The following is a 25556-nucleotide window of genomic DNA, read 5'->3' as shown; positions in this document are numbered from 1 at the left end:
GCTAGATTAATAGTTTTTGTCATATAGCTGTATAGTTTATAAGTATACCCATTATGTATGTAGCCATTATGTATGTCACACTGATCTAATCTGACCTTGAATTGCAGGAAGGAAAACAATCACTAATGACTTGGAATATTAGTTACTAACATGATCAGGGAATTAGAAACTGGTGATGGAAAGAAGCAAAATAATTTGTGAAAATATCTGCATGTAACAAACAAGGAACACAGCAGGGAACCACTTCAGTCCTGTTAAAATCAACTGCTGAATTAGTGTTTAAATTGGCCTGCATAACTGAGTTCACTGAGATGTTTTCAAAGTAAAGTCTACAGTTTCTGACAAATGCCAAAACTAAAGTAGTATCAAAGCTCCCTTCAGAAACTTCCAAACATATTCAAGAATAGTTGTTTGTCTTCAAAAATCTCTGTAAGTCACTGATTTATCACCACAATATTCTTTTGCTCTAGTCAATGCAGAACAGAGAATATCCCACATTTACTCACCACAAGTAATTCAATTTACCACCAGTGGTCCTGCTTGAGTCAGTGCCACCCCYCATAAAGTGAACTGCTCACACAAGGTAGACAAAATGTATTTCAATCTGCCCATATCAACTTAAAACAAAATGATTTAAAAATGCAATGTGGGTATTGAACAAAATGGTCAAAAACATTTTTCCATCAATTGCAAGCAATAAAAATAATCTGCTGAAACCAGTTCACAAATTAGCTCCTAGACTATTCTAAGCTTACCCTTTTTCATTATTTTCATGTAAGACATTAGGTGACTATTACATCCTAATATGAGAAGACCCAGGCAAAGACATTTACAGCAAATGAATTCTACTCACTTTTGTGAGACTTATCTGAAACTCATCTAGTTTCGTTTTAGCTTCAACATATTTTTTGAAGTTCATACATAGTTCATACATCTCCAGGATGCAGAGTAAAGGGGAATCCTTTAAGATATAAAAACAGGTTGTAATTCTTTTCTGAATGTACATCAATAAATGAAGAATTTGTGTTCCTAAGTGCCAGAACAATGAAGATTTTATTTATTTAAAACAGCATGCAAGCTTGATACATGATTTGCAAATTTCTAATAGTTGCAAGAATTTCCATTCAAAGATTTTCTTATTTGGCCAGGACTTCTCATGGATTATCCCCAAGCTATTCAGCCTAAAAATAGCAAGACAGAAGGGGAATTTACAGCCAACCTCTTTTCCAAGGAAGCTTTGAGATACAGTCAAGGGAGCTACTAAAAAGAAATGACCTTACCTTTAAAAAGAGCTGGAAGCCATTTGTAAGTATTTTACTTTTTTCCTTTCTTAAAAACACCTTCCAGATAACTGATAGGTCATAAAGATCCCATTCATGATTTTCCACTGAGCTTTGAATATGGTTTGTTGCTTCAGCTCTGGTAACATTATCCACAGTAGTAAGTATCCAAACACAGAGGCAATGGATAATGTTAGCATCCTGCCAAATGCACAAAAAAATGATTTTATAACAACCAGAAGACAAATGTCATTTCATTATATATTACTCAACCAAATATGTCATCCTAATCACAATTATTATCAGAACTGAGAAAAACTTGATGAATGCAACCTATGTATCTACCATTTCACATAATTATGTGTAATAAAAATGTCTAAATTGTCACTTTTTTATTATTCATACCTCTAGAACATAAATAACTTAATACTTACTTGAAAACATGCTGCTAACACACCCAGTAAGGGAGCATTCTGCTTCATTCCTTCAGTCAAAAGGTAACATGAAGGGTTGGAGTTCCCCTGACACCGAAAAAGGATTTGGAACAGACTATCCTCATTTTTGCTCTCAGACATACTGGTAGCACTGTTCTGAGGACTTCCTAGATCAGGGCACAAAAATGGTAACTTCTCCAATGCCAGTGTCAAGTGATCTTGTAAAATGGGAGTGAAATCTTGAAGGATAGAAATGACCTAGGAAAACAGAATCAAAGGCATCTATATAAAGCGAAATTCAAAGGGAATGAGGGAAGGAGGAATGAAGTACTAAGTACTTGCAGAAAAATCAAAACTTTCTACAAATTTTTTAGTACACTTCTGGAGATCTAGAGAGGTTAAAGTGTTCTGCAAACACAAAATACTTTAATAAAACTTCAAAATTCCTTCTTTACATGAAGGTAAAATGCCTCCTAGAGACACTCACTTTCATCTTCACTATATCTTCTATTGCTAACAACATATTACAAAAAGGAATTCTAGTGTCTGGTTAGTTATTTTTGTATAGTTACAGATTTTTTTTTTTTTCATGGAAGAGTAATGAAAAGATACAAGTTAAAATCCCAGGCCTGTTGAGGTTTTATCTAAACAGAATTTTTACAGTTCTTACATTACTTTTTCAAAATTTCATTTAATTTTTACACACTGGTAATCACAGAATCAGTAAGGTTGGAAGGGACCTCTGGAGATCATCTAGTCCAACTGCCCTGCTCAAGCAGGGTCACCTAGACCATGTTAGACAGGATTGCAAACAGGTAAGTTTTGAGCATCTCCAGAGAAGGAGACTCTACCACCTTGCTGGGCAACTTGTTCCAGTGCTTTGTCACTCTCATTGCAAAGAAGTTCTTCCTCATATTCAGGCAGAACTTCCTGTGTTTCAGTTTGTGCCTGCTGCCTCTTGTTCTGTCACTTTGGCACCACTGAAAAGAGTCTGGTCCCATCCCCTTGACCTCCTCCCTTAAGATATTTGTAGACATTGATAAGATCTCCCCTCCCAGTCTTCTCTTCTYTGAGTTAAATAGGTCCAGCTCTCACAGCCTTTTATCACAGGAGAGCTGCTCCAGTCCTCTGGAGTCAATTTTCTTTGTCTTGTGTTAGCTTTCCACACACCAAGAGGCAGCGAAAAAGAGAAAAGGGGAGAAACCCAGCTGTAAAGGAATCACAAACAGAGGATATCAAACATCCCGAAACAACTTCTAACTCAATGGTAACTGATTAGGTTTCAATTTTATAATGTCCCTTCAATGTGATATCCTTCTGTAAATACACGTACCTTCTATTAATTTTTTTTTAATTTCAAAGACCAYCATGACAAAGAGCATCCTTGCATGAAAATCTCTATCTTCATTTAGTATTATACACAGTTAGCTTACCTCATCTGGCTGGTAGTTGTACAGCTGAGTTTGAATGATGAATTGCAGCCAGTCATTAGATTTAGCACACTCCTTTAAGTACGATGTACTCAGTCTGGTATTATGGAGTTTACAGAATTGCATTACCAAAGACCACTGCCTTCTAGAGTCATTAGAGATCCTGCATAGAATTTAAAGATAACTTTAATTCAGCATTTCTGCTTTTAACTTCACGTACTGTATCTAAAAGTAGGGAAAAAAAGAGACATAAGAATAAGTTTTTGAGGTTCAGCTGTAATAAAGTAATATTTATATCAAATGTTAACAATGTGTAAGCTGATCATATGGCCTGAGATCCACTCCCTGCAAACACCAACACAAGCATTTCCATTGACTTCATTACAGAACAGATCAGATTCCACTGCAGGAGCTTCCATAATGTATTTCCTGTGCACACTCCCACCAAGGCAGGTATGCTGCCCAATCCTGAAAATGTAAGCTTTGAAAAGCAATCTTTACTTCACTACATTTCAGTATTCTTGTCGATACACATTTATTACCTCTAATTTTTGAAATATCAGGATTATATGTTAAATTCAAATTCTGTTATTCAGTTTGCTGCAATAAAATATAAACAGATCTCTTTAATAATACCTGAACACATAAATGTTAAAATTCAATACTCAATGTCAAATTGTTGGCATAAAAAATTTTTTAAATGGTGTTTTACTCACTTATTTATTCCTTGATGCTCAATTGTATCCCAAAAGGCTTCTTCCAAGCAGGTAAGAATTTCTGCTGCTGCTTCTTTTTCACCATCAGACAATTTTGTTAACTTTTCAACTGTTTGAAAGAATGAATTACTATTTCTGAGATACTATTTTGCCATTAGAGAAATATTTTCAAAGGTAGCAGAGTAAACAAGAAACTCAAGTCCTATTAATGTAAACACTTCAGTAAGCATGTCAAGTCAGGTACAAAGTGCCTATATAATTTTTGAAAAAGAATTTCAGCTTTCAAATCATCTAAGCTTTTTTTCTTTTTCCCCCAAGCCTGATCTATAGTTCTAAACAACATATTTTTAGAACTATCAGGAAAACGAAAATTAATAATTAATCCCACTAGTTTCCTAGTCAGGAAAAAACCGCCAGGAACTGCACATACAAATTTCTAAAGTTATTCATAGGACAAATTTAATGTCTTCTCAGTTCCAAACGTTTGATTTTAATACTATCGTATGACAAAACTCAAGTAAGAAAAAGAGATTTGGTAATGTCCCTCTATTTAATCCTCTACTTTATATTAAAACATTAAGCTGCATCTTACTAAAAATTACACTGAGCCTTAGGCAGCTGTTTTACTCTATCCATTACAGGCTACAGTAATTCTGTCTGCTTAATATATTGCAGTCTTCCAGACTTATTTGGCATGCCAGGTTCAAGCTGCACCTTGACTATTAGTAAGACATAGCAATATAAGAACAGCAAAATTCTTAGCTCTTCAAAGACTGATCTTACTCTTCCTGAGAGACTAGGCACCATCTTTCAATCCCTCTCTGCTTCTCCTCCCGATCAATACATATCACTCAATTTTAAAATAAACAAAAGACACTTACCAAAAGATTCTCTTATTGGACTGTGCTGAGATTCTTCACTTCTAGTTTTATAATTGAAAATTATGTTTGCAACTTTAATATCAACTCTGAGCTTGAGGCTGTTAAGACCAAGCAATTCTAGAAAACAAACACAGGCTGCTCCTATTGAAGGTATATGAAAGAAAGAAAGGGCCAAAATATAGGCTTCATTTCCTGCTTGCTGAATCCTACAACAAAAAGAACACCAGTTAATATATATGATTTTCAACCCACCTGTCAAATACAAACATTTCCCATGTAAATAAATACTTGTAAAGTTCACTAACCTCACAAAGATTTTAGTAGCATGGGATATGTTCCCTAACCAAGAATTTCACATTTAGACTAAATGTAGGTATGCGAATAAAGCCTTATACATAATAAATGTTCAAAGGATAGGCACAGAGTTAGAAATCTAATAAACTTTAATAAAAACTAAAGCCAATGCAAATGACATGATAACTAATAATAAAACCACTGTYGGTAGTGTTTAGTATAAAATGATATACTGCTGAATTTACAATCTAAGCACTGCAGCATCAAGAACCTGAATCTGATTTTTGGATTGCACTGAATTAACTGTAAAAGGCTTCAAAACAGTAGCTGGTTCACTGGATGTCTGAAATTTTTCCATACTAGTACTGAAAAATTTAGAGATGCTTGAGTCTGACATGAACTTTAAATTCATTCTTAGGACTTGTCCAAGTGGCATCTTTTTTCTACAAAGTGACACAGAAGCTCATTAGAAGAGCCTACCTATGTTTGATACAACTAGTACATTTTTCATTCTTTGCTTTTATTATGTGTATATTATTTAGTAATTCAAATTAAAGCTCATCTTTTAAACGATATTTTATTTCTATGCTACCAAATGCTAGACTGAACAGATTTCCAGGASACCTAAAATTTCAAGTAGTTAACACGTAAATTTTACACCATTCTGTGCTCTTGGGATGATCTGCACACCACTCTTGAATGCTGTCAGGAAGGATTAATGTAGTTTTTGTGCTAGGTTGTAACATCAAAAGAATGATCCAAATACCATTTTTAGAAGACTTACAACTGTTTGGGGGATTTGCTCTTTACTAACTGCTGGACCAAAAATGTACCAAAAGCAAACGATGGACGTCCATGGTGCAAATAGTACAAAAAATCCAGTCGTTCCATTATAGCATATTTGTTCACCAGCTCAGGGGAAGAAAAATGAGGAAAGTCACTTGACGTATCTAGAAAGAATATCATCATTTTTATGAGCTGATAAAATAGTTGATTTAAACATAGGAAATGGCTTTCAGCTACCGAACATGAGATAATAGTCAAATACTTCTCTTTCTCTAATTTAAACTTCAAAATATCCAATCCCAACTGGAATTATAGTTTTCACTGTAAAAACAGAACTCTAACACTAACTTCTTCTAACAGCCATTGTCAGATCATTTGTTCTTAGGACCTCAATCTGCCTTTAAAGGAAAAAAATAATGCTTTCCTATCTCATAATACTTTATGAAGATTCCTGTCTGTGAAGAACTTAGGGGAAAAAAGACAATTCATTTAGCCATGGTTTAATTTCAAAGCAAATTTTTAGTACAATCAGCTATATTTTTGTAAAAGGAAAGTCCTTTAGAATAATTTCATCAGCCAAGTGATTCCACTGAAAGGTTCTTTTATCTGAAGTAAACAGGCTAAGAAAGCATATAAAACTAGAGAGTGACATACCTGATAAAGCAAGAGTATTTGTTGACTGCCAGCCAAACAATTTAGTGGGATCAAAGGGCACTAATGACTGAAAGATTAGACACAAAATATACTCAGTCAGCTTAAGATTTTGATATCAGACCAGACCAGAGACTATTTCAGGAAGCTACAGCAGCAGACAGTCAAAAATTGCCCGCGCTGCTAGTTTTATCTTGTACAGCTCTCTCTCAAAAGCACAAATTTATCTACTGATGTAGGACCAGAACACAAACAAGTGCAAAGAAATGCTTAGACTTTCATCTAAGGAAATGGGAAATAATATGTTCAAGTATTTGTTGAACTGTGATCTTAGCAAACTACCACTTTGCTAAAAATGAATAGTTCATAGTATTTCTTCCAGGTATCAGCTTGTCATTTCATATCACATATCTCAATTAGAAGGCATTTGCCCAAAAATGTTTGTCATAACTTTCTAGTAGATGCTATCCTTTAATTCTAAATTTCAATTTCACTTAGACAATTTAAAACAATTTTTTATAATACTAAACAACCTGGTTACTGAATACAGCGAGAATATTATTTTTCTAACATTCTAGCACTGTCCCACACAATCTCTGCTGAAGTTAAACACTGCAGATGTCTTTACATGTTGTCTAGATTAAAAATGCAGACTCATTATAAATAATATTGAGATATTATTTACAAAAAAAAAAAAAAAAGCTATAAACTTTAGCCCCCAGTTAAGGATTCCAAGAAAACAACATTGTCCCTACCCACCAGAATTTAGCTGAAAACAAACTTCTCTCAGTTTGCTTTTCTTTTGTCAAACAGCTCTCTTAAGAAAAAATTTTGTATACCTGAACCAGATGATAGAGAGAGATGTCAGGTGGCAAAATTCCATGGGAAGTACACTGGGGAAAGAGAGCAGCTTTGAGCTTGGGGTAAGGAGTCAATGCCATTTTTAAGAGCTGTGGATCAACTTTCTTTACAGTTCTTTCCGTATCTTCATTCTGAAGAACCTATATTGAAAAAAAGTAAAATCATTTTACTAGGAAGAAATAACCGTATTAGGATAATAATAATAAAACAATCTTTGAATGTGTCAATCTATCTAATTCATGGGAATTTGGCATATGGTAATAAAATAGAAAAAAATATTTTGAAAAATCCTTGTAAGTTATATTAGACAAACCTGCAACAATAACTGTAGTTTTAGGCTACTGTGGTATATATCACAAAGCTGTCTGTTTTACTGCATGTATTTTTATGATGTATTTTTTTAAATCTCTGTAACACAATACAGTTAGTTAGCACAATGTAACCAGTAAGAAAAAGTTTTTGATGCGTACCCAGATTTTTAGTGTTTAAGAATTAAAAAAAAAAAGAAGAAGAAGCAGCTGACTAACATCTATTCAGACCCAAACAGAAGAGGAGACTAATAATCCATTGTTTCATTTAGTATAAAACACTAAGTGACTGTAAAAGGGGACAGTAGTCTAATAAAAATAGGTACATCATTTTAAGTTTTTTGAAAACCTTTTCATAAACTGAAATTATTTTAAGAATACAAGTGTCTATAAATATTCTCAGCTATAACTGCTATGAAGGAGTTAAAGAATCCAATTCACATCCACTAGACCTTGTTATTTCTAAACCATACTACTTTCTGAAGCACTGTTGTGAAAGTAACATTTAGTCAACTAAAATTGAAACAGGCAACATCAAATCTAGATTTTTGCATAAGAAACTATACAGTGGCATTTGTGTATTCATTTTWAGCAACTTATTCCTTTTAAACATCAATCAAAAATTTCTCCAAAAACTTGTCAGTAAGTTGTTGCACACAATACCTGATCAATACCTCCAGGTGCATACATTGTGGTTGCGAGTGCTAATAATGTACGCCCTTCCAGTAACATGCTGTTCACACTGGCTTGATTACTAGGAATCAGTATCTGAGCATTTGCTAGACTGGCCTGAAAAATCATCTTTGGATCTAGAAGAAAGAAAAGTAAGATTTAATATCATGAAAAAACAGTATTATTCATTTATGCTTAAAATTGTTTTATGACTAAGAAACAAATTGAATTTTCTATTTATTTGCTGTTAATAGTGATGTTTTTCTTTATTTACTCGCTAATAGAGATAAGCCTTTCTAGTTTGTATTAAGTTTCCCCTGATTTCAGGCCACAATTTTACCTATGAAGATTGAGTTTGAACCACGTCCCACATTTTTGCATTTCATTACAAATTACTAATACTAATTACATTTGCTGAAAAAATGCAAGCTGTACTTGATTATTATTTTTATCATCTGTTAATGTCTGCCTCTACAAAAGAGGAAAGGCTTTTTAAAAAGAGTTAAATGAATTAGAGAGTACAATATCTAGTACTCTCTAATGAATTAGAGAGTAGAATTTCTAGTGATTTTCAATCATTAACTAAAGCAACATCTTGATCCAAGCAAAGACATAATCCAAGGTGCAGAGAAGCCAAAATGCACCGTAGAACTCAGAGGAAGCCATAATTTTAATGTATATATATTTCCTTATGTATTCTCCATCTGCTCAACCTTTTACTAAAATAATCAGATTGGAGGCTATGATGATCATACACAAACCAATTCTGACACATTTACAACCTCAAAATCTTTATGTATTTATATTTGCAATTGTTTAAGTAGGAATTATCATCAATATTTTAGAGGTGGGGAACTGATTTACTATGGTCAAAGTCTGCAGCAGAACAGAGGAGTAAATCCAGATGTCCCAAATACTTAGCTAGCTGTTTAAATATTGGGCCATAGCTGAGTGAGGCCAGCCTCCTACCTCGTGGGTTACTGGCAACCCCTCGACATCGCACAAGAAATTCAAACCAGGGATGAGCTTCATGTAATTCCTTGTTATCCAAAATAGGACAGTTTGAAGCAGTTAAACTGGGAACAAGATGAGCAACAGCACAATGAAAATACAATACTTGTTCATAAAAACCACCATCCTCTGCCTCAGCAATGCTCATTAAAAATAAAGAGCGTCTGACTTGGTGATACAGTAATTCATTTCACTTTCATGACAGAGTCAAATCGTATCATCTATCAATACAAGATGTGCAGCTCCAACTGACAGGCCMTCTCTGGCAGTTCCCTTCCATAGGACTACATTTCTGTGCTTGCTTGCTTCTATAAATGAAAGTAGCAGTTTCCCAGGTTGACAACCCAAAACACTTTTCAAAGAGGCTCAATTCATAAAAAACATTCTTTGCATGGTSTGACTATTTTATGCAACTAGTTTAATTGATTTGTAGGCTTTCCCCTGTTCCACTTCTACCTTCTTACTCAATTGCACTGTTAGACTGGCATGAGAACTACAAAATTTTTTTTATTCTTTGAATGCAAAGTATACGCATTTCCAAAACTCAGTATTTCTTTCTCCTCTTCAAATCCCAACTAATCCTAATTTAGATGGAAATTAGAAATTCCTTTATTTGTCAATATATTGAGAATAAACCCATGCCTGTGCTCAAAAGACAGTTTCGGAAGAACAAGTTGGCTTAGCTCACTTAAGATTGCATTGGTTATATTGTTATACTGATTACACATATAATGGTTTCCTTTACTGTCTGACATGCAAATCATCATGACAAAACAACAGGAATAAAGCTCCAAAATACAGCATGAAATTTAACACACTGCCCCAGCTTTTCATGGAATGACATTGCTGTGACCCAAGCGGTCTTTCTTGCCAAGTAGCAAGGTCCTCAGAAAAATTCTCCAGACAGTTATTAATGTTGTGTTTTACTATTTAAATCTGCATGTAATCTGATGGATGGATGGATGGATGGATAAATAAAGCATTCATACCTGTAATAGTCTAAGTAAGTGTATAACAGATACTGCAAATTATGTTCTAAACAGTGAAGAACAAAACGAGTATGGAAGTCCAAACCACTTGTAGTACTGAATTTTGGGACAGGGTGAGGATTTTGCATTACTCCCCCAAGGTAAGACAATCTTTGAAGCAGAAGTTCAAAATCTTCTAACTCAGAAAGGACAAAAATTCCATTTCTATCAGAAAAAAGAAAAAGCATACATACAGTTAGGCAACTATCTCTTTCACAAGTTCTAAAATGTGGTTTTAGTTCAAAACTACAAAGAAGATCTTCTAAGGAATTCCATGTAAAATGGAAAATTAGTGTAACACAGGAAGGACACATACCTAGCTAGTTTGTTTAATATTTCATTTCTCATGAAGCCACTACATAACATGTTTTGGTCAATAATGTCTGGATTCAAAAGGGGCCAGTTAACTGGTCCACATGAATTCTGCTGAGGCTCAGATTCTTCAATCCATGAACAAAGACTAAGCCAATCATGCTGGGCTGTCAGGTGCCTCCAAAGAACCTCAGGATTACAGGTCTTGAATTCTGCATTAAAAAAAAAAGAAAAACCACACAAGAAGAAGAAATCCTCACAAACACTATTTATGGAAATACTGACTTCTTTATACATGTATATATTTTTAATGAGTTGGTATTTCCTTTTGCAAAGATGATGCTGAGATAGATATACTGTTACAGCTAGTTAAACATTTACTTTTGAAAAGCTAAATACAATATTACCCTGTAACTAGCTTTACAAAACACAAGGGATTATCTCATTTACAACAAATAGCAACTCATTAGGTAAGTCTTTTTCAGCTAGTTCCGACCTCTTCTCTCCAGGAAAAACACAAATGGCTGTCAGAACACAACAGGACAAAATAGTTTGTTTCAGACTGAATCTGTAACTTACCATTTTCACTGACAAAAAGTAAGTGACCTATTGTGGTAGCACACAGCTTTTGTTGCATCAATGCCACTTCAACACAACTGCATTATACTACTTCAAAGACACTAAAGTTTTTAATTCACAATTTCTTAAACTCTTTAGTACTTAAGTACTTGCCTTCACGTGTTTTTCTGGGGAGAAGAATCATTTCCTGAATAAGCTCATCCCACCACTGAGCCCAGTTAAACATCACTCTGAATTCTCTACTGTGAACCTGATGTTTATCACAATTCAGGAATGAGTCTAAAACAGCTGTATGTCTGGAAAGTTCTTGTTCCTTTCTCCAGTTCGTGAAACTGCAATGAAGTTTTCCATTAATACATATGTTACTACTCTTTAAGAAACAAGAAATGATGAAATGATCAGTAAGTTCTGCTAGTTCCATTTTGAAGAGAGTTGTACAAGTGGTTGAGGGACTTACTTGAGCCAAGAATGTGAAAGCTCTCATAAAAGCAATCAGTAAATAAAAATTTTTCCAAAACTGACATATTAAATGTTAAGTATAATGACATTTTTACAGTTATTTAATTTTAAAAAGAAAACATTTGGTAAGAGATTTTTCTAAGTTGCATTGTGTTGCAATATTATGGATATCGTATCAAAAAATAGAGCAAACATTCCACTGCAATACGTTTCACTTGATCAACAATTCTAACAATATCCTTAGTTATTAAAAATGCTCTATTTATCTTGGTAACATGAACAGAAAACCGTCACTGCACTAACAATAGTAAGTCATGACTTAGTCTGGAAAGAACATGACAGCAATTACTACATTCATGAGAAAAGTCATCGGTTTCTATACTGACCTTTTATCTGCAAATGAAGTCCTGCATGACAAATTACAGAAGACTACATTTGTTAGTGCAGTAAACCATATGGAACACAGAAGTCTGCATATTTAAAAGCCTATTAACTTTATTAGTTAATAATTTAAATATACAGATCACATTACCTGGAAAGAGATTGAATCTCTTTATTTTCTTGGAAGGATTCTGAGTAAAAGTTTTCAACTTGATGCACAAAGTCTATCATTTTCTTCTCTTTTTCAGAAAGATAATTTTCTTCTTGTAAAACTTTCACCTTTAATTCAAATTAAAGTATTAGCTCTGATTAGAGTTTTTCTCTACTTATATATTAAAGTTGCAAATGATCCTGCAAGTGTGAAGAGTAATCAACTATAGGAAAAAATACTGGATGCACTGAGGTCAATACATTTTTATTTAAATTTCAAGAGGGCCAGGATTTGATATTCTGTACAAGTAGACGAGAAGTGGATCAAAATCAAAATACAAGAAATGACATTTTAACCATAGGCACGTCAATAATCTTTCTGCAGCTACATTTCATGGATGAAGAGACAAAAACATTTAGTCCCCATTCTGAAAATGCGTTCAACACAATGTTTCTCTCTGAACCAAGAAGTTAAAACTTTAGTAACTTTCACAGAAACTTTCCAAAAGTTACAAGTTTTCAGTGCTGAGTACATCAGATAGACAAAAAAATGCCTTTTTTAAACTTACCAACAAATCTCGTACACTTTTATTGACTGTGTAGAAACATATCTTATGCAGTTCTTCGTTTACATCAAAACCCTAACAAAAAATAAGATATTAATTGTATGCAAACTATGCAAATGCAGCTGTACATTGACAGAATAAATGCATCTGCTTCCTTTCCAAAGCACAGAACCTTTAACAAGCATGTTTATGATGCCTGCTTCACCACATGGAAAAGATTAAGTTCAGTACTGCCTTTACTCATACCTGAATAAAACTGCTAGAGATAATGTAATTACCCATCGATCCATGTGATCTCACCAGCAAGCTTGCATATAAAACTTGTATCCATCCTTTGCTACCTAACTTCTCAGAATCATCTTTACACTTCGCTGGTCATGACATCAGTCAACATACATTCATAAATGTGCCTTCATGATATGTGAATATCATTAATCAAACTAGTTCTTAAAAACACATTAATTTTAACTGTACAAAATACATTTCACAGAATTATAACATCAGTAAGAAAGCTAAGACTCCCCACACACACACTTAGCATTCACTTATTTCATTTGTCATGAAGTGTTTAGATTTATCAGCATGCTAACTGAACAACTCTCACCATGTTTCTTAAAAGTTCTGAGGCTTCTCTGGAATTATCCTTCAGAAGACGGTCATAGACCAGATTTAAACCTGTCTGAATAAATTCCTGAATATTTTGAGCAGGATGCTGACGCATATGGAAGAAGGTCTGGGCCTCTGGTACTTTGTTGCTTAAAATGGCATCAGCAATGACTTCCTAGAAGAGAAAAATATTTCTAGAACAAATTGATCCTATTAATCTACAATGTTACCATCTTTATGTTCCCTATTTTGACTTTTTCCCAACAGTTTGAAAATGTTTTCACATTAATCATTTCCCTGAATACATTTCAAAATAATACTTGAAAATTAATTATTCATTTTTACCTCTGTTGTTAGTTTCTCCCACATTTGACTTTCCTCTATTATAGGCATGTCCTCCTCAAGATCACTTCCTATGTGTATGGTATTTGTCTGCAGTCGAGGAAGCTTGATTATAAATGTTCTAAGGTCAATAATGTAATCTGATAAAATATTTGCAGCCTTCTGCAGGTATTCATCAAGCTCTGTCGAGAACATCCAAGATATCAGATTATTAACAATACAGCATTCTTGCTGTATATCAGTGTTGAATGCATTCTCCCTACTCTAATAAACTAAACACACCTCAGAGAAAAGAAGACATTAGCTCTGAATAGGTACTGATACTGACCGTTACTGCTGGGATACAGTCACAATCCTACCAGTGCTTCAGAGGTTCACCTGTCTTCACTGAACTGTTTGCCCCTTCAGGAACTAGCAGATGACAACTGTAATTTTTAGTCAATCCAACCAATTTTAAGTCAGATGAGTCCTCTTAAAAACGCAGGGGCATTCTACCATATCATTCACATAGTAAGCAGCAAAGACCATTAAAAATCACATAGAGAAAATGCTTATTAAAGGAAGAATAAATGGCCTGTATTTTTTACTGTCACAAGAAATCAGTTCTGCTTTAAGATGTGTAGTCTCCTGGCCCACAGACTGAAAAGTACCACTGAGACAGCCATGCAGACCCAAAAAGCAGTAAAGTACATCGGACATGTCACCCTGCTCCCCAATAGCTCTCTCTAGCAAAACAAAGACTGAGAGCTTTAGAAACTGAAAGATAACCTCAAGGGCAAGACACTGAGAAAGTTTTTCAGAAAGGAAGAGAAAAGACAGGGAAAATGCCAGTCAGTTGCCCTCTGGAATTCTGTTATTTTAAAATTTGGTATTCCAACTTTTACTCTATCTTGAGTCTTTTAGTCGTAGTTCAAAGAGCAACATTTCAGCAGTAGAAATAGTTTAAGTAGTCATTCACTCCCACATCCTTCCTACAAACCCTGTCACAGATGCTTGTTCTTGCTTCTGTAACACCCATTGCCTTATATAGTGAATCAGAATGGGAGGTGATCCAGATAAAAAATAAGTAATCTGGTAGGCTATTTTACATCTGTATCAGTTTCTTAAACTGCTTTATTCCCTTCCACAGGCATAGAAATACTTGTGAGAGTTCAAGTAGTAGCACTGAGAAAAGAACGAGCAGCTGATGACTAAGTTCAAACCATTTAACTGCACTACTATCAAGCATCCAGTGACAGCCTTAAAGTCCAATTCTCTCAGTGTTATGCATCCAGAAGTCCCACTATGACTATACACACAGTCTGATCTGAAAGCCTGATCAAGAGGCTTATTTATATCATAGTTGTTCAGCCTAATGCACATACAGTATTCAGATTAATTTCTCATGTTTCCCCCCTAAATAACATCTTTCATTCGCTTAACACTAGCYCAAGTTTTTTTGTTAATTCTAACCAAATTCAGGCTTTCAATCTAAAAATTAGTTCTTAATCCAACTAAACAATGACATATTACACTACTATTACGATTCCAAATTAGTAATCTTACCCTCTGTATGCAAAAAAATCTCTTCAAGTTGTTTGTTAAGGAAAGTCAATGTGAGGTTTAGCAGCTGCTCAGAAAAGTGTTTACTTTGAGTCTCCAAGTTATTTTCTCTGATTGCTGAGCAAAGTAAATTTAAGGCTGGCCTCAGCTCTTCCAAATCTGTAATATTTAAACAAAAAGGTTAAAACACCTATATTCTACTATATAACAGATTACTTCACAAAAATTTAAATTAGAACTCATGAAGTTATGCAACTAAAATCTCAGAAGATCTGTCAAAAAATATGGGTAACATTTTTGAGTTTTTTGCCTTCACATGAAAATGCTTAGAACACTGATGTCAGTGTTAGAACACAGCCCCAAAACACATCTCATGCACCATTTTTCTCATTTTACAGGAGCAGAAAAGCCACAATATAGCATCATCCAAACATACAAGAGAACAGGCAAGTCAATATGCTATTACAAAAAAAAAAAACAAAAAAACCCAAAAAACATAGAAAGGTAAAGAAAGGTAGTTACATTTAAACTTCAATGTAGCTTACAGTATTTTACTTACTTTTCAGGAACAACTGGGATGCAGTATCAGTAGACTGTTCAGGTCCAGAACAGGATGTAGAAAGACTGAAAAGACTTTCTTTGCTTTTTAAAAACAAGTCTACTGTGTCTAGCTGACGGTTCTCCAAACCAGCCTAGACAAATATACAGCAATAGTATTATATATACATTCTAAAAAGGTATATACTACATTTATTGCTGATGTTTTTACTTCATATTCAGTGACAGAGTATACATGCAGAAAAACAAAGAAATTTAAACTGTGTGCATAATAACTGCAGCTTAAATCAACAAAGTTATTGGTAAAATACCTGCCATGCTCCATTGATAGGTTTTGCAGACAACCTCACCCCTATATCTTTAAAGAGACAATGTTAATTCAGCAATTTATTGGAGTTTTCTCAGGGATGTAAAACAAATAGTGCAAGAAACATGCCTTTGAATATGCTTTAATCAGCTTAAAATTGCTATGGAAAAACTCCCTGTCAAATCTACTTTCCAACCCACCCTTAAGCCTCCTCCCCCAAAACTCCAACTAATGTCTTYCTCTTCATTCTCTCTCCCTCCAAACATGACTGGAAACATACACTGGCAGATTAATGAATGATCGTATGGTCAGACTGTTGTAGGGTCCCATGGTTCTGGAACAATATTTTTTAAAAATAGGATCTCTGTCATCTAACAGTAGAATTAGAGTCCTGAAAAAGTCCAGATGCACAAGATGATCTGCTTTGTTGACAGGTACATCAAAAATATTTTATCACCTACTAGTAAGGGACATGAACAACTTTCAGATGCTTTAAGTTCTCCTCCTGATTTTATAAGAGGGATATGATAAAAACCAAAAATCTAGTTCCAGTAATTTATTTTAATATTTGATATTTTACAAGAGAGAAAGTGCTACAAAAATTGGTAAAAATGCTTCCAGAGCCAATTAAGAGGGGGTTTTGTGTACTGCTTACTTAAAAAACATCTTTTTATGCATGTTAAGAGAAGAAATGCAGCAGCAAAGTTAAGTTACTTGGTTTAGGTTACTTTTTTTTYTTTTTTCTATTTATAGTAACTAAAACACTACTTTTTTCCCTTAGGTTACAGAGACATACTCTTTGTTGCGTCTAAAAATAATCTTAACATCGCTAAATTACTTTCATTACTTTAAAAATGTATTTTTGTTATCTGCAAGACATGAATCGAATTTGGTTACCTCCAGCGCATGTATAGGAATCGAACATCGTCCCCATCCATTGAGATGACAAACAGCATCTACAACTCCAGCACTGCCATAGATCATCAATCTATTCAAGAACTCTTCTTGAGTTAAACTGAAGAGAATTAAGGAGAAACCATGCTCTAAATAAAAGAATCAAATGATAATTAACATTACATAACAAAACCAGCAATATTTATATCACAGAATCACAGAATGGTTGAGGTTGGAAGGGACCTCTGGAGATCATCTAGTTCAACTGCTCTGCTCAAGCAGGGTCACCTAGACCATGTTAGACAGGATTGCATACAGGCAGGTTTTGAACATCTCCAGAGAAGGAGACTCTACCACCTCTCTGGGCAACTTGTTCCAATGCTCTGTCACTCTCACTGTAAAGAAGTTCTTCCTCATATTCAGGCGGAACTTCCTGTGTTTCAGTTTGTGCCCGTTGCCTCTTGTCCTGTTGCTTGACACCACTGAAAAGAGTCTGGCCCCATCCCTTTGACGTCCTTCCTTAAGGTATTTGTGGACACTGATATCTGCTGCCTCTCTTTCAAAATGATGATGCTAAGCTGCAGATGATCCATTTAGATTTCACCTCAGCAAGAATGAATCACAAATTATCACAAACAGCTATGAGACAAATGGGAAAGAATGGCACTACAAACAAAAACTTTTGTAACCGGAGCCTACATGAGAACAATCATAACAAATCTCACCTGYCAGAAGTAAACATAATGGTGCTTCACTACAATCCACAAAAACACAATTTTTGCCGAAGTGGTAATACGTCACATCTTGTGATTCTAAATTCCAGGCAGCAACAGTCAATTCTTTGTCACTTGTTAATACTACAAATAGCGCTTTAAATGCTGTCACAGATTTACACTCCAATTTCACCATTTCTTGTGATCCTTCAAGAGGTATTTGTTTCCACTGCTGTCTTCCATCACTGATATCTGAACCATCATTTTGCAATTGTTTGGAAAGGACACAGGTAACATCCTCTGGAACAACGGCCATGGCGTTCTCAGAACTTTCATAGATTACAGAATCATGATATTCAACATGGGGAAAATACTGGTACCAAGGCAAATGGCCAAACACCAAATTTGGATAATCGGGTTTTCTTTTCCTTATTACATTACACAGTGAGGCTAAGTGTGCTTTCCAGGACCTGGCATGAAGAAAAAAGTTATCTATAATACCAGTTGTTATGCCAAGAGAAACGAAGAGATCAACTTTTAAAGTTTATCAGTCAAATAATATACATTTAGATTTGAACTAAATGATCATAACTGCATTAGCTGATAAAGTCCAGTAAGTTTAGTATTTTTACCRGAAGCTTTTTCTTTTCCTCACAGAAAATTACATCAAATAAAAAAACCACTACTTTTAGTAGAATGAAATAAATTTACAGGACTGAATAGTTACTGCCTTTACTTGAAGTCATAATTAGTAAACTTTATTAGTATGAATACCTCCATTACTAAAGTTCATAACATAGTTGAAACGTTTTATATGAACACAAAGTAATTTGAAGTCTGTGTGTACTCATCTGTATTAAACATGCATTAAACCATAAAGAACTTAAAATACAAAAATCTGTCAATACTGGCTCAAACTCATGCCCATGCAGCAAACAGCAATTGCTATTCGGAAGCTGTTCAGTGACATATGTGAAGTTGCTTTTGTCTGTCTCTTAAAGCCTAAAATTCATAAAAGATTTAAAGCAAGATGAACTTTCACACATCTGATTTCACTTGCAACAACTACAATTATAAAAATTCAGTAGTTTAGTGATCACTGTTCTATAGGAGCCCATCTTAGAAGGCATTTTAAYGATGTACCTGTCTGTCCGGAAAGACAATGTCATAAGCTCCATACTATAATCAGAACTAGCAAGGTCATCCTCATCAAGTCCTTCAGGTGGCCTCACGGGAAGATTTTCAGGATCTCTCTTACAGAGCAAATGTTCAGGGAACTGTCTGTAAAGAAATACTAAAAATCAGTTTTCACTTGCCTCATGATTTAAGCATTTTTTTTTTCATATTTAACCACTCCACCAGCAAAGCTACAACTGAAATTGGAAACAAATCCAAAACTGGAGCTATCACAGAGAAGTAGTTTTCTCTCAGAATAATGTATTTCACATAAATGTCCACATAAGCTATCAAAACCTGATGTTACTCCCTTTGAGGTGGACAACCTCCAAATTACAATCGAGGCTTATTTTGTCAAGCAGAATTAGTAAAGCTGTAACAGAACAGTTTAACAATCTCATGCTCTATAGTACTTCCGAAAGGGTGTACCATTGCCAGTAATTAACAGCCCATAGCCTAATCTTCCTAGAAAAAGAATAAAGTCCATTATTTCTATTTTTTTAAAAGTAACAGAACAAAAACTGAAGTAAATTGGCAGTCTTTAAAGAAATACGTTTTTAAAAAATTATTTTTGACCTACCATTGAGCCAGGATTCAACATACAAAGCTGACAGTGTCTGAAGTATTAGAGTACTGAGATTAGGCAATTTCTTAATGTTAGTTGTTCTCAAAATTTTTATTTAGGAATTCTGCTGCAAACATACCTGAAATACACATTTAGATCCACAGAAATGGCACAGTTGGAAGAACTGATGATCACAGCAACACTGAGATCATGTGACACTTTTACTGCAGTGAGTGGCAATGGGATGGTTTTACTCCTGTCCTCATCCTCCATGTCTCGCTGACAGAGTGCTATGTCAATGGTTGCTAGACGTGCACCATCAAAAGAATCAAAAATATCTTTGTACAGTATCAAAGAAAATGACAGGCTTTACAAACTCTTTTCAGTTGTCCCATGTGACAGGACAAGAGGCAACGCGCAGAAATTGAAGCACAGGAAGTTCTGCCTGAACGTGAGGGGGAATTTCTTCACTGTGGGAGTGACAGAGCCCTGGCACAGGTTGTCCAGAGAGGTTGTGGAGTCTCCTTCTCTGGAGATACTCAAGGCCCACCTGGATGCAACCCTGTCTAACATGCTCTAGGTGACCCTGCTGAGTGGGGAGGTTGGACTAGATGATCTCCAGAGGTCCCTTCCAACCTTACTGATTCTATGAATCTATGCTTCAGCCTATCCAGCAGAAAAGAAATTACATAGGAGAGGGAAAAACAGATAACTGTTTTCTAAACTCTGATGCACTGAATATTATAGATTATTTCTAAAGAACCTAATTAAGAACAGAATGCCTATTGGCAGTAGACTTCAGCTTGCCATACACATATTCATATATCAAAAAAATTTGAAAATTGTTATTCCAGTGTGAAACAAGTGACAAGCTGAGAAACTACATTTGATATATGTTGGTTTTTTTGTTTTTTTTTTTTTTTTGTTTGTTTGTTTTTTTAACCACAATGACTGGTACTTTACCACTCAAGCCCTTTGTTGAAAGCATCTTCAAAATAGAGGTTTGAATTTCTTTAATGAAGTTTGTGTTAAACCCTGACAGAACTCCAAAACAGAAAACTGACTTTATTCTTCCAGATCATTTCAACTGAGAGCTAGTCTCTATCACAAAGGATACAAATCCAGCCTGAACTATCTAACAAAAACAGAATTCCCCTGCAGAAATTAGTATCTGTTATTCTTTCCAAAACTTGTGGAGGCATATCAAGGGTAAAGCAGTCACACGCCTCTAAGTGCGAGTCTTCTCCAGGAAAGGTAAAGTGCACAAGAATAAAGTTATTGAGCAGAAGTATGCATGTGCTGTCCTTAAAAGAAAGGATCTTTGAAGAACAAACTGAAGAAAGACCTGTAAATTTAAAGACAGTATTTTAGGATGCTAAAAAACTGATGCATTTGATTTTAAAGATTTCGTAATAAAATTGTAGCTCAAATTCATTTCCTCAGCTACCTTCTTAAAAAAGCGTGGTTTTGTGTGTTTACYGGCATTATTTTGGTTTAAATCTGACATTTTATATCTGGAACACTAATGTTAGAACAGTTCTCTAAAACAGTGCTGACTGTTTAAATAAGTACTACTGTAAAGGACAAAGGACAAAAAAAGGACCAAAAAAACCCCAGAAAACAATTTTTCAATCAACACTAAATAAAAGCTACTATCTTTGGAAATTAAAATATTTTAATATGGGAGACTGTTTAAGAACATGTAAATCATCAAAGCCCTAAATCCTGCACAGACTGCGTATTTTTACTCTGTATTACATTTGCTAATCACAGAACATAAAGTTAAATACACACTTCATCTTTACAGAACTAGCGAACAGCCCCATCCCTATGTTTTCTTCCCATCAATTCTAAAATTAAAGGGATAATTTGAGACAGCAGGGCTGTATGTTTATTAAGCTCTTCTGTAATACTCTGTAATATCCAAACATCTTACTCCACAATAGTTTTTTAATTTCCTCTAGTAATATCATTTTTGAATACAGAAATGTCCCTATCATTTTTCAAGTCTCTAATACTGCTACTGATCATGTTAAACCAGTATGGGACCTTCAAACCACTAATGTACAGAAAATAGCGTGAAAATATATATACTTTCCTAATGCTCAATGTTGCTGCCTCTACTTGTTTCACCAGATGAAGCAGAATTAGCCCTATAATAATTTCACATATGGAACAGACATTAAAATTTACTCACTAATATTATTAACTTCAAGGAACTTTTTAAGTGYATCTTCCTTACAACTGTGCAGGGAAATCGGGTTGTATTTTCCATCTTCTATAGTGAATTCATAGACAAACAGTTCATGACTTTTACTAAGAGTCAGTATTTTTGTCTTGTCTGCTTGCAGATCATAATCTTCTGTACTCTCCCACATGAAGCTGAAGATATAACATTCAAAATGTTTATTCACCTTGCTCTTTTTCCACATACCATACATTGAACAGTTCTGGAAGCTTGCTAGTGACACAGCATAATTTTAATCTTTTGCAGTAAAGATTCCAACCTCCCCACAACACTACTAAACATTTCACCCCTGGTGGAAGTTGCAACGCAAGAGAGTGTTTGGGGTATCCCTACTTCTCTCTCAGAAGAATAAGATATTTTTCTATTCTCTTGGGTCTCCTCCCTTCACTTCTCCACAATATTATGTGGCATGTGAGCAATGCTCTGCTCGAGGACTTCTTTTAGGAGGGGCAACAGCAGCACTGTCAGCTAGGTAGAAACGGGGCTGCCAAATCATTTCCAGCCTTTTTGTCTCCCTACTGCTAGGGCTGAGAAACTTCAGGTGACTCCAAACCTGCAAAAAAAAGCAGCCAGAAGGCCACTCAGGATGATGTACAGTGAAGCAAAAGAACGCCCTAACAGAGTTAGTACTGCTTGACACTGCAAATGTTTGGAATTGCAATCTGACTGTAGTTTTGACTCAGTATTAAAAGCAAATGATGATAGACTTCTCATGTGATCACTGCATGCCATGTGCAAGAGCTTGCCACTGACCATAAAATAAGGAAGTTAAACACTCAGGGCACTACAAAATTTAAAGCCAGCAATTCCACAAAGCTAGTGGAAATTGTTCTTATTGCTGATCTACTGTAATGAATGCAGCCACTCCACAACTAACTAAGAAGATATAGCCTTCCTAACCCCAGCAGCGGGATTTAAGGGGAGCACATCCCATTTCAAGGCAGGGTTTGAAAGTCCCCCTTGGTCTCCTGCAGTTGTCGGGGACTCCCCTCGCCTATACAGGGCTGGTCCCTCTGCGGGAACACCCTCAGTTCCTAGGGCCCACCCGGCGCCTCTCACCAAAGCAGAGGGACCTCAGGGAGCCCCTCCCGGCCTTCCTTCCCTTGCTCACTCCCCGCCACTTACTCAGCCCAGTCTCCCGAGATAACGCTGCCTCGGGCCCGGCCGCCGCTGCCCGGCACCAGCGACTGCAGGTAGATCCCGCCAGAGGCCAGGAGGCTGCCCAGAGCATCCTGGCCTCCGCTCAGCTGGACCCGGGCCGCCTCCCGCAGGAAGTCCTGCGCCTCCTCCGAGAAGGGCGCCAGCAGGATGCGCAGCTCTCGCTTCGCCCCCTCCATCCTCCTTAGGGCAGGCCACGACCCCCGGACTAACCGCCGCCCGCGCCCCGACCCGCCACCGCCGCCACCGCCGCCCCCTGCCCCGCCGCCATCTTGGACAGGGCTGCCCTTCCTTCCGGTCAGCTGACAGAGCTGGCCAACCCCCATCACCCGCCTACGGCTCCCAGCAGGCWGTGCGCCGGCCCGGCGCCATGGAGCACAGCCTGCTGGGAGCTGTAGTCCCCCGAGCGCCGGCGGCGGCCGCCCGTGACAGGGCTCAGCCGAGCGCGCTGCGCCCGCCGGCCCCCGCGGGCGGGTGGCGGAGCCCGGGAGAAGCCAGGCAGTCCACCCTCTGGGGACTCGGATGTTAATCGCACGACCCGGGCATGCAACTCCACACAGTGCCAGGCAGCCTGGAATTAGCCTGAAACCAACAGCAACCCTAACCCCTAGTTCCCATTACCCAACCTTCCTGTTCTAGCTCTAGTTTCAAAATTATTAACCGCAGTGTAATGACAACTCTTTCCCAGATTCTCCCTTTGAAGCTTAAACACTACTGCTACCTGGAAAAGGTAGGCTTTCCTGGGGTAAACTATCAGCCAACAGCCCCTCTCTTGAGGCCTGATCAACAACCTGAGGGCACTAACAGGCCATAACGGTCCTGGGTGGCCTCACCTGGGGCCCTCTCCATTTCAGCACAGCCCAGGGCCTTCAGTCCCTTCCTGGGCTGTGCCGTAGCAGCGCTGGGCCCCAGCTCAGCCACAGCCTGGCCCCCACCTGGCCACGGGCCCCCTTGATCTCGACCCGCTGCAGACCGACCTCCCTGCCTGACCATGAACATGCCCGGCGAGCTCCACGCTTGGTGGAACCTGGCCAGGATCTCCAGGCCTGTCCTGCTCAGGTGCTGTGGGGCTGGGCCTCTGCCTCTCCTGGACAGCCTGTGCCAACACCTATTTTTATTTAAGAGAACTCAAATAGACTATTACACTTGTGTTTTCATCTAGACAGACATTAAAACATGGCAAAGCAACCTTTAAAACAAAATAATTTCGGAAGCAGTCCTCAAAAGAAAAAAACACCRCAAGCCTCTTTAAATGCTCTTTTTAAGCTGTGCAGTCAATGAACTATAAAGCTCAGTTGCTTCAGCCGACAGTGCATACTTGCAAAGAAGTGGTGCTTTCAAACTACATGTTTCTAGCACGTTCTCCGTCCCTGCCGGTCACACCAAGGCAGCACGCACCCAGCAAAGGGGATCTCAGAGCTCCCACAAGACCTGTTTCAGGACGTCGTTTCCAGCCAGGCCTCTGCCCCGCAGCAGCTCCGCAGAGCCAGGCAGATCGCTCACTGCCCGCGGTGGCAGAGCGCTCCTGCGTCGCCTCAGGGCGGCCGCGCCCCGCCACAGACCCGCGCAACGGCCGCTCGCGCCCGCCGGCGGAGCCCGCCACCCACCGAGCGGCGAGACCCCGCCCCTGGGCGGGGCCTCGGCAACGTAACCACGCCTCTCCTTGGGCGGGGACCCCGGCAACGTACCTCCGCCCCTGGGAGGGGCCTCGGCACCGGTGCCCCACCTCTGGGCGTGGCTTCAGCGCCGTAACCCCACCCCTAGGCGGGGTCCAGGCCGCGAAGCCCCGCCCCTGAGGTGGGTGGCCCGCCCCCAGGGCTCGGCGCGCTGGCCCCGCCCCGCCCCCGGGAGGAAGTTCCCGCTGTGGCGGCGGCCGACGGACGGGTCGGTCGGCAGACGGTGGCCGCGCGGGTCCGGTCCGCGCTCTCCCATGGCGGAGCGGGAGGATGTCGCTGGTGTTGGGGCTGCTGTCGCACACGCTGGGCAGGGTGCTGTGGTACTCCGGGCTCCATAGGGGCTGCCATGCCCCGCGGAAGCAGGCCATGGAGCAGGACAAGGCGCTCGAGGTTTACGGTGACTGTCGCGGGGCTGCGAGGGGCGAGCGCTGCTCCGCGGGGAAGCTGTGGGGCAGGGGCGTGGGGGGGGTCATGGGGGTTGTGAGGGGCCGTGGAGCGGAGGCCTTGTGGGGGGCCTGTGGGGCGGGGGTCACAGGCCTGTGGGGGGCCGTGGGTTGAAGGTCATGGGGCCTGTGTGGAGCTGGGGCTGCGCAGGGCTGTGGTGGAAAGGGTCGTGGGGTCCGTGGGGCAAGGCTCCGGGGTCCCATGTGGAGCTGTGGTGTGAGGGCCCTGGGCTGTGAGGAGCTGTGGGGTGAGGCTCCGGGGTCCCATGTGGAGCTGTGGTGTGAGGGCCCTGGGCTGTGAGGAGCTGTGGGGCGAGGCTCCGGGGTCCCATGTTGGAGCTGTGGTGTGAGGGCCCTGGGCTGTGAGGAGCTGTGGGGTGAGGCTCGTGGGGTCCCACGTCGAGCTGTGGGGTGAGGGCCCTGGGCTGTGAGGAGCTGTGGGGTGAGGCTCTGGGGTCCCATGTGGAGCTGTGGCATGAGGGCCCTGGGCTGTGAGGAGCTGTGGGGTGAGGCTCCTGGGGTCCCATGT

At 38.4% G+C, this 25556-nt stretch overlaps 2 protein-coding genes across 4 annotated transcripts in view; one reads left to right on the top strand and one right to left on the bottom strand.

The window, feature by feature from the left end:
* The window catches only part of SPG11 (SPG11 vesicle trafficking associated, spatacsin), a 32823-nt gene extending 9699 nt beyond the window's left edge, over positions 1-23124 (bottom strand). The window contains exons 1-27 of one of the 2 annotated variants that reach the window (XM_085301524.1): positions 22876-23124; positions 21700-21884; positions 20620-20847; positions 19642-19840; positions 18905-19042; positions 17774-18231; positions 17052-17197; positions 15849-15981; positions 15293-15448; positions 13751-13929; positions 13404-13580; positions 12803-12874; positions 12235-12362; positions 11397-11575; positions 10669-10876; positions 10314-10517; positions 9283-9389; positions 8305-8450; positions 7312-7473; positions 6476-6542; positions 5820-5985; positions 4742-4947; positions 3861-3969; positions 3148-3307; positions 1715-1972; positions 1281-1481; positions 854-961 (exon numbers count right to left, since the gene is read on the bottom strand). In XM_085301524.1, the coding sequence (XP_085157650.1) occupies positions 854-961; positions 1281-1481; positions 1715-1972; positions 3148-3307; positions 3861-3969; positions 4742-4947; positions 5820-5985; positions 6476-6542; positions 7312-7473; positions 8305-8450; positions 9283-9389; positions 10314-10517; positions 10669-10876; positions 11397-11575; positions 12235-12362; positions 12803-12874; positions 13404-13580; positions 13751-13929; positions 15293-15448; positions 15849-15981; positions 17052-17197; positions 17774-18231; positions 18905-19042; positions 19642-19840; positions 20620-20847; positions 21700-21884; positions 22876-23087 (4692 nt within the window). In that variant the 5' untranslated portion in view covers positions 23088-23124. The remainder of the gene's footprint in view (positions 1-853; positions 962-1280; positions 1482-1714; positions 1973-3147; positions 3308-3860; positions 3970-4741; positions 4948-5819; positions 5986-6475; positions 6543-7311; positions 7474-8304; positions 8451-9282; positions 9390-10313; positions 10518-10668; positions 10877-11396; positions 11576-12234; positions 12363-12802; positions 12875-13403; positions 13581-13750; positions 13930-15292; positions 15449-15848; positions 15982-17051; positions 17198-17773; positions 18232-18904; positions 19043-19641; positions 19841-20619; positions 20848-21699; positions 21885-22875) is intronic. The other variant, XM_085301525.1, reaches the window with a different exon arrangement.
* A 1599-nt stretch (positions 23125-24723) lies between these two features.
* The window catches only part of CIAO2A (cytosolic iron-sulfur assembly component 2A), an 18132-nt gene continuing 17299 nt past the window's right edge, over positions 24724-25556 (top strand). Inside the window, exon 1 of one of the 2 annotated variants that reach the window (XR_014895412.1) lies at positions 24724-24981. Coding sequence is in view for 1 of the 2 variants with exons in the window: in XM_085301523.1 (XP_085157649.1) it covers positions 24855-24981 (127 nt within the window). In the remaining variant the exon portion in view is untranslated. The remainder of the gene's footprint in view (positions 24982-25556) is intronic. The other variant, XM_085301523.1, reaches the window with a different exon arrangement.

Source organism: Rhea americana, unplaced genomic scaffold (assembly GCF_003343005.1).
Source record: "Rhea americana isolate MKP2758 unplaced genomic scaffold, rheAme1 scaffold_178, whole genome shotgun sequence".
Lineage (NCBI taxonomy): Eukaryota > Metazoa > Chordata > Aves > Rheiformes > Rheidae > Rhea > Rhea americana.
The sequence above is the reverse complement of the archived record's forward strand: the minus strand, read 5'-3'. Positions and strand labels throughout refer to the sequence as shown.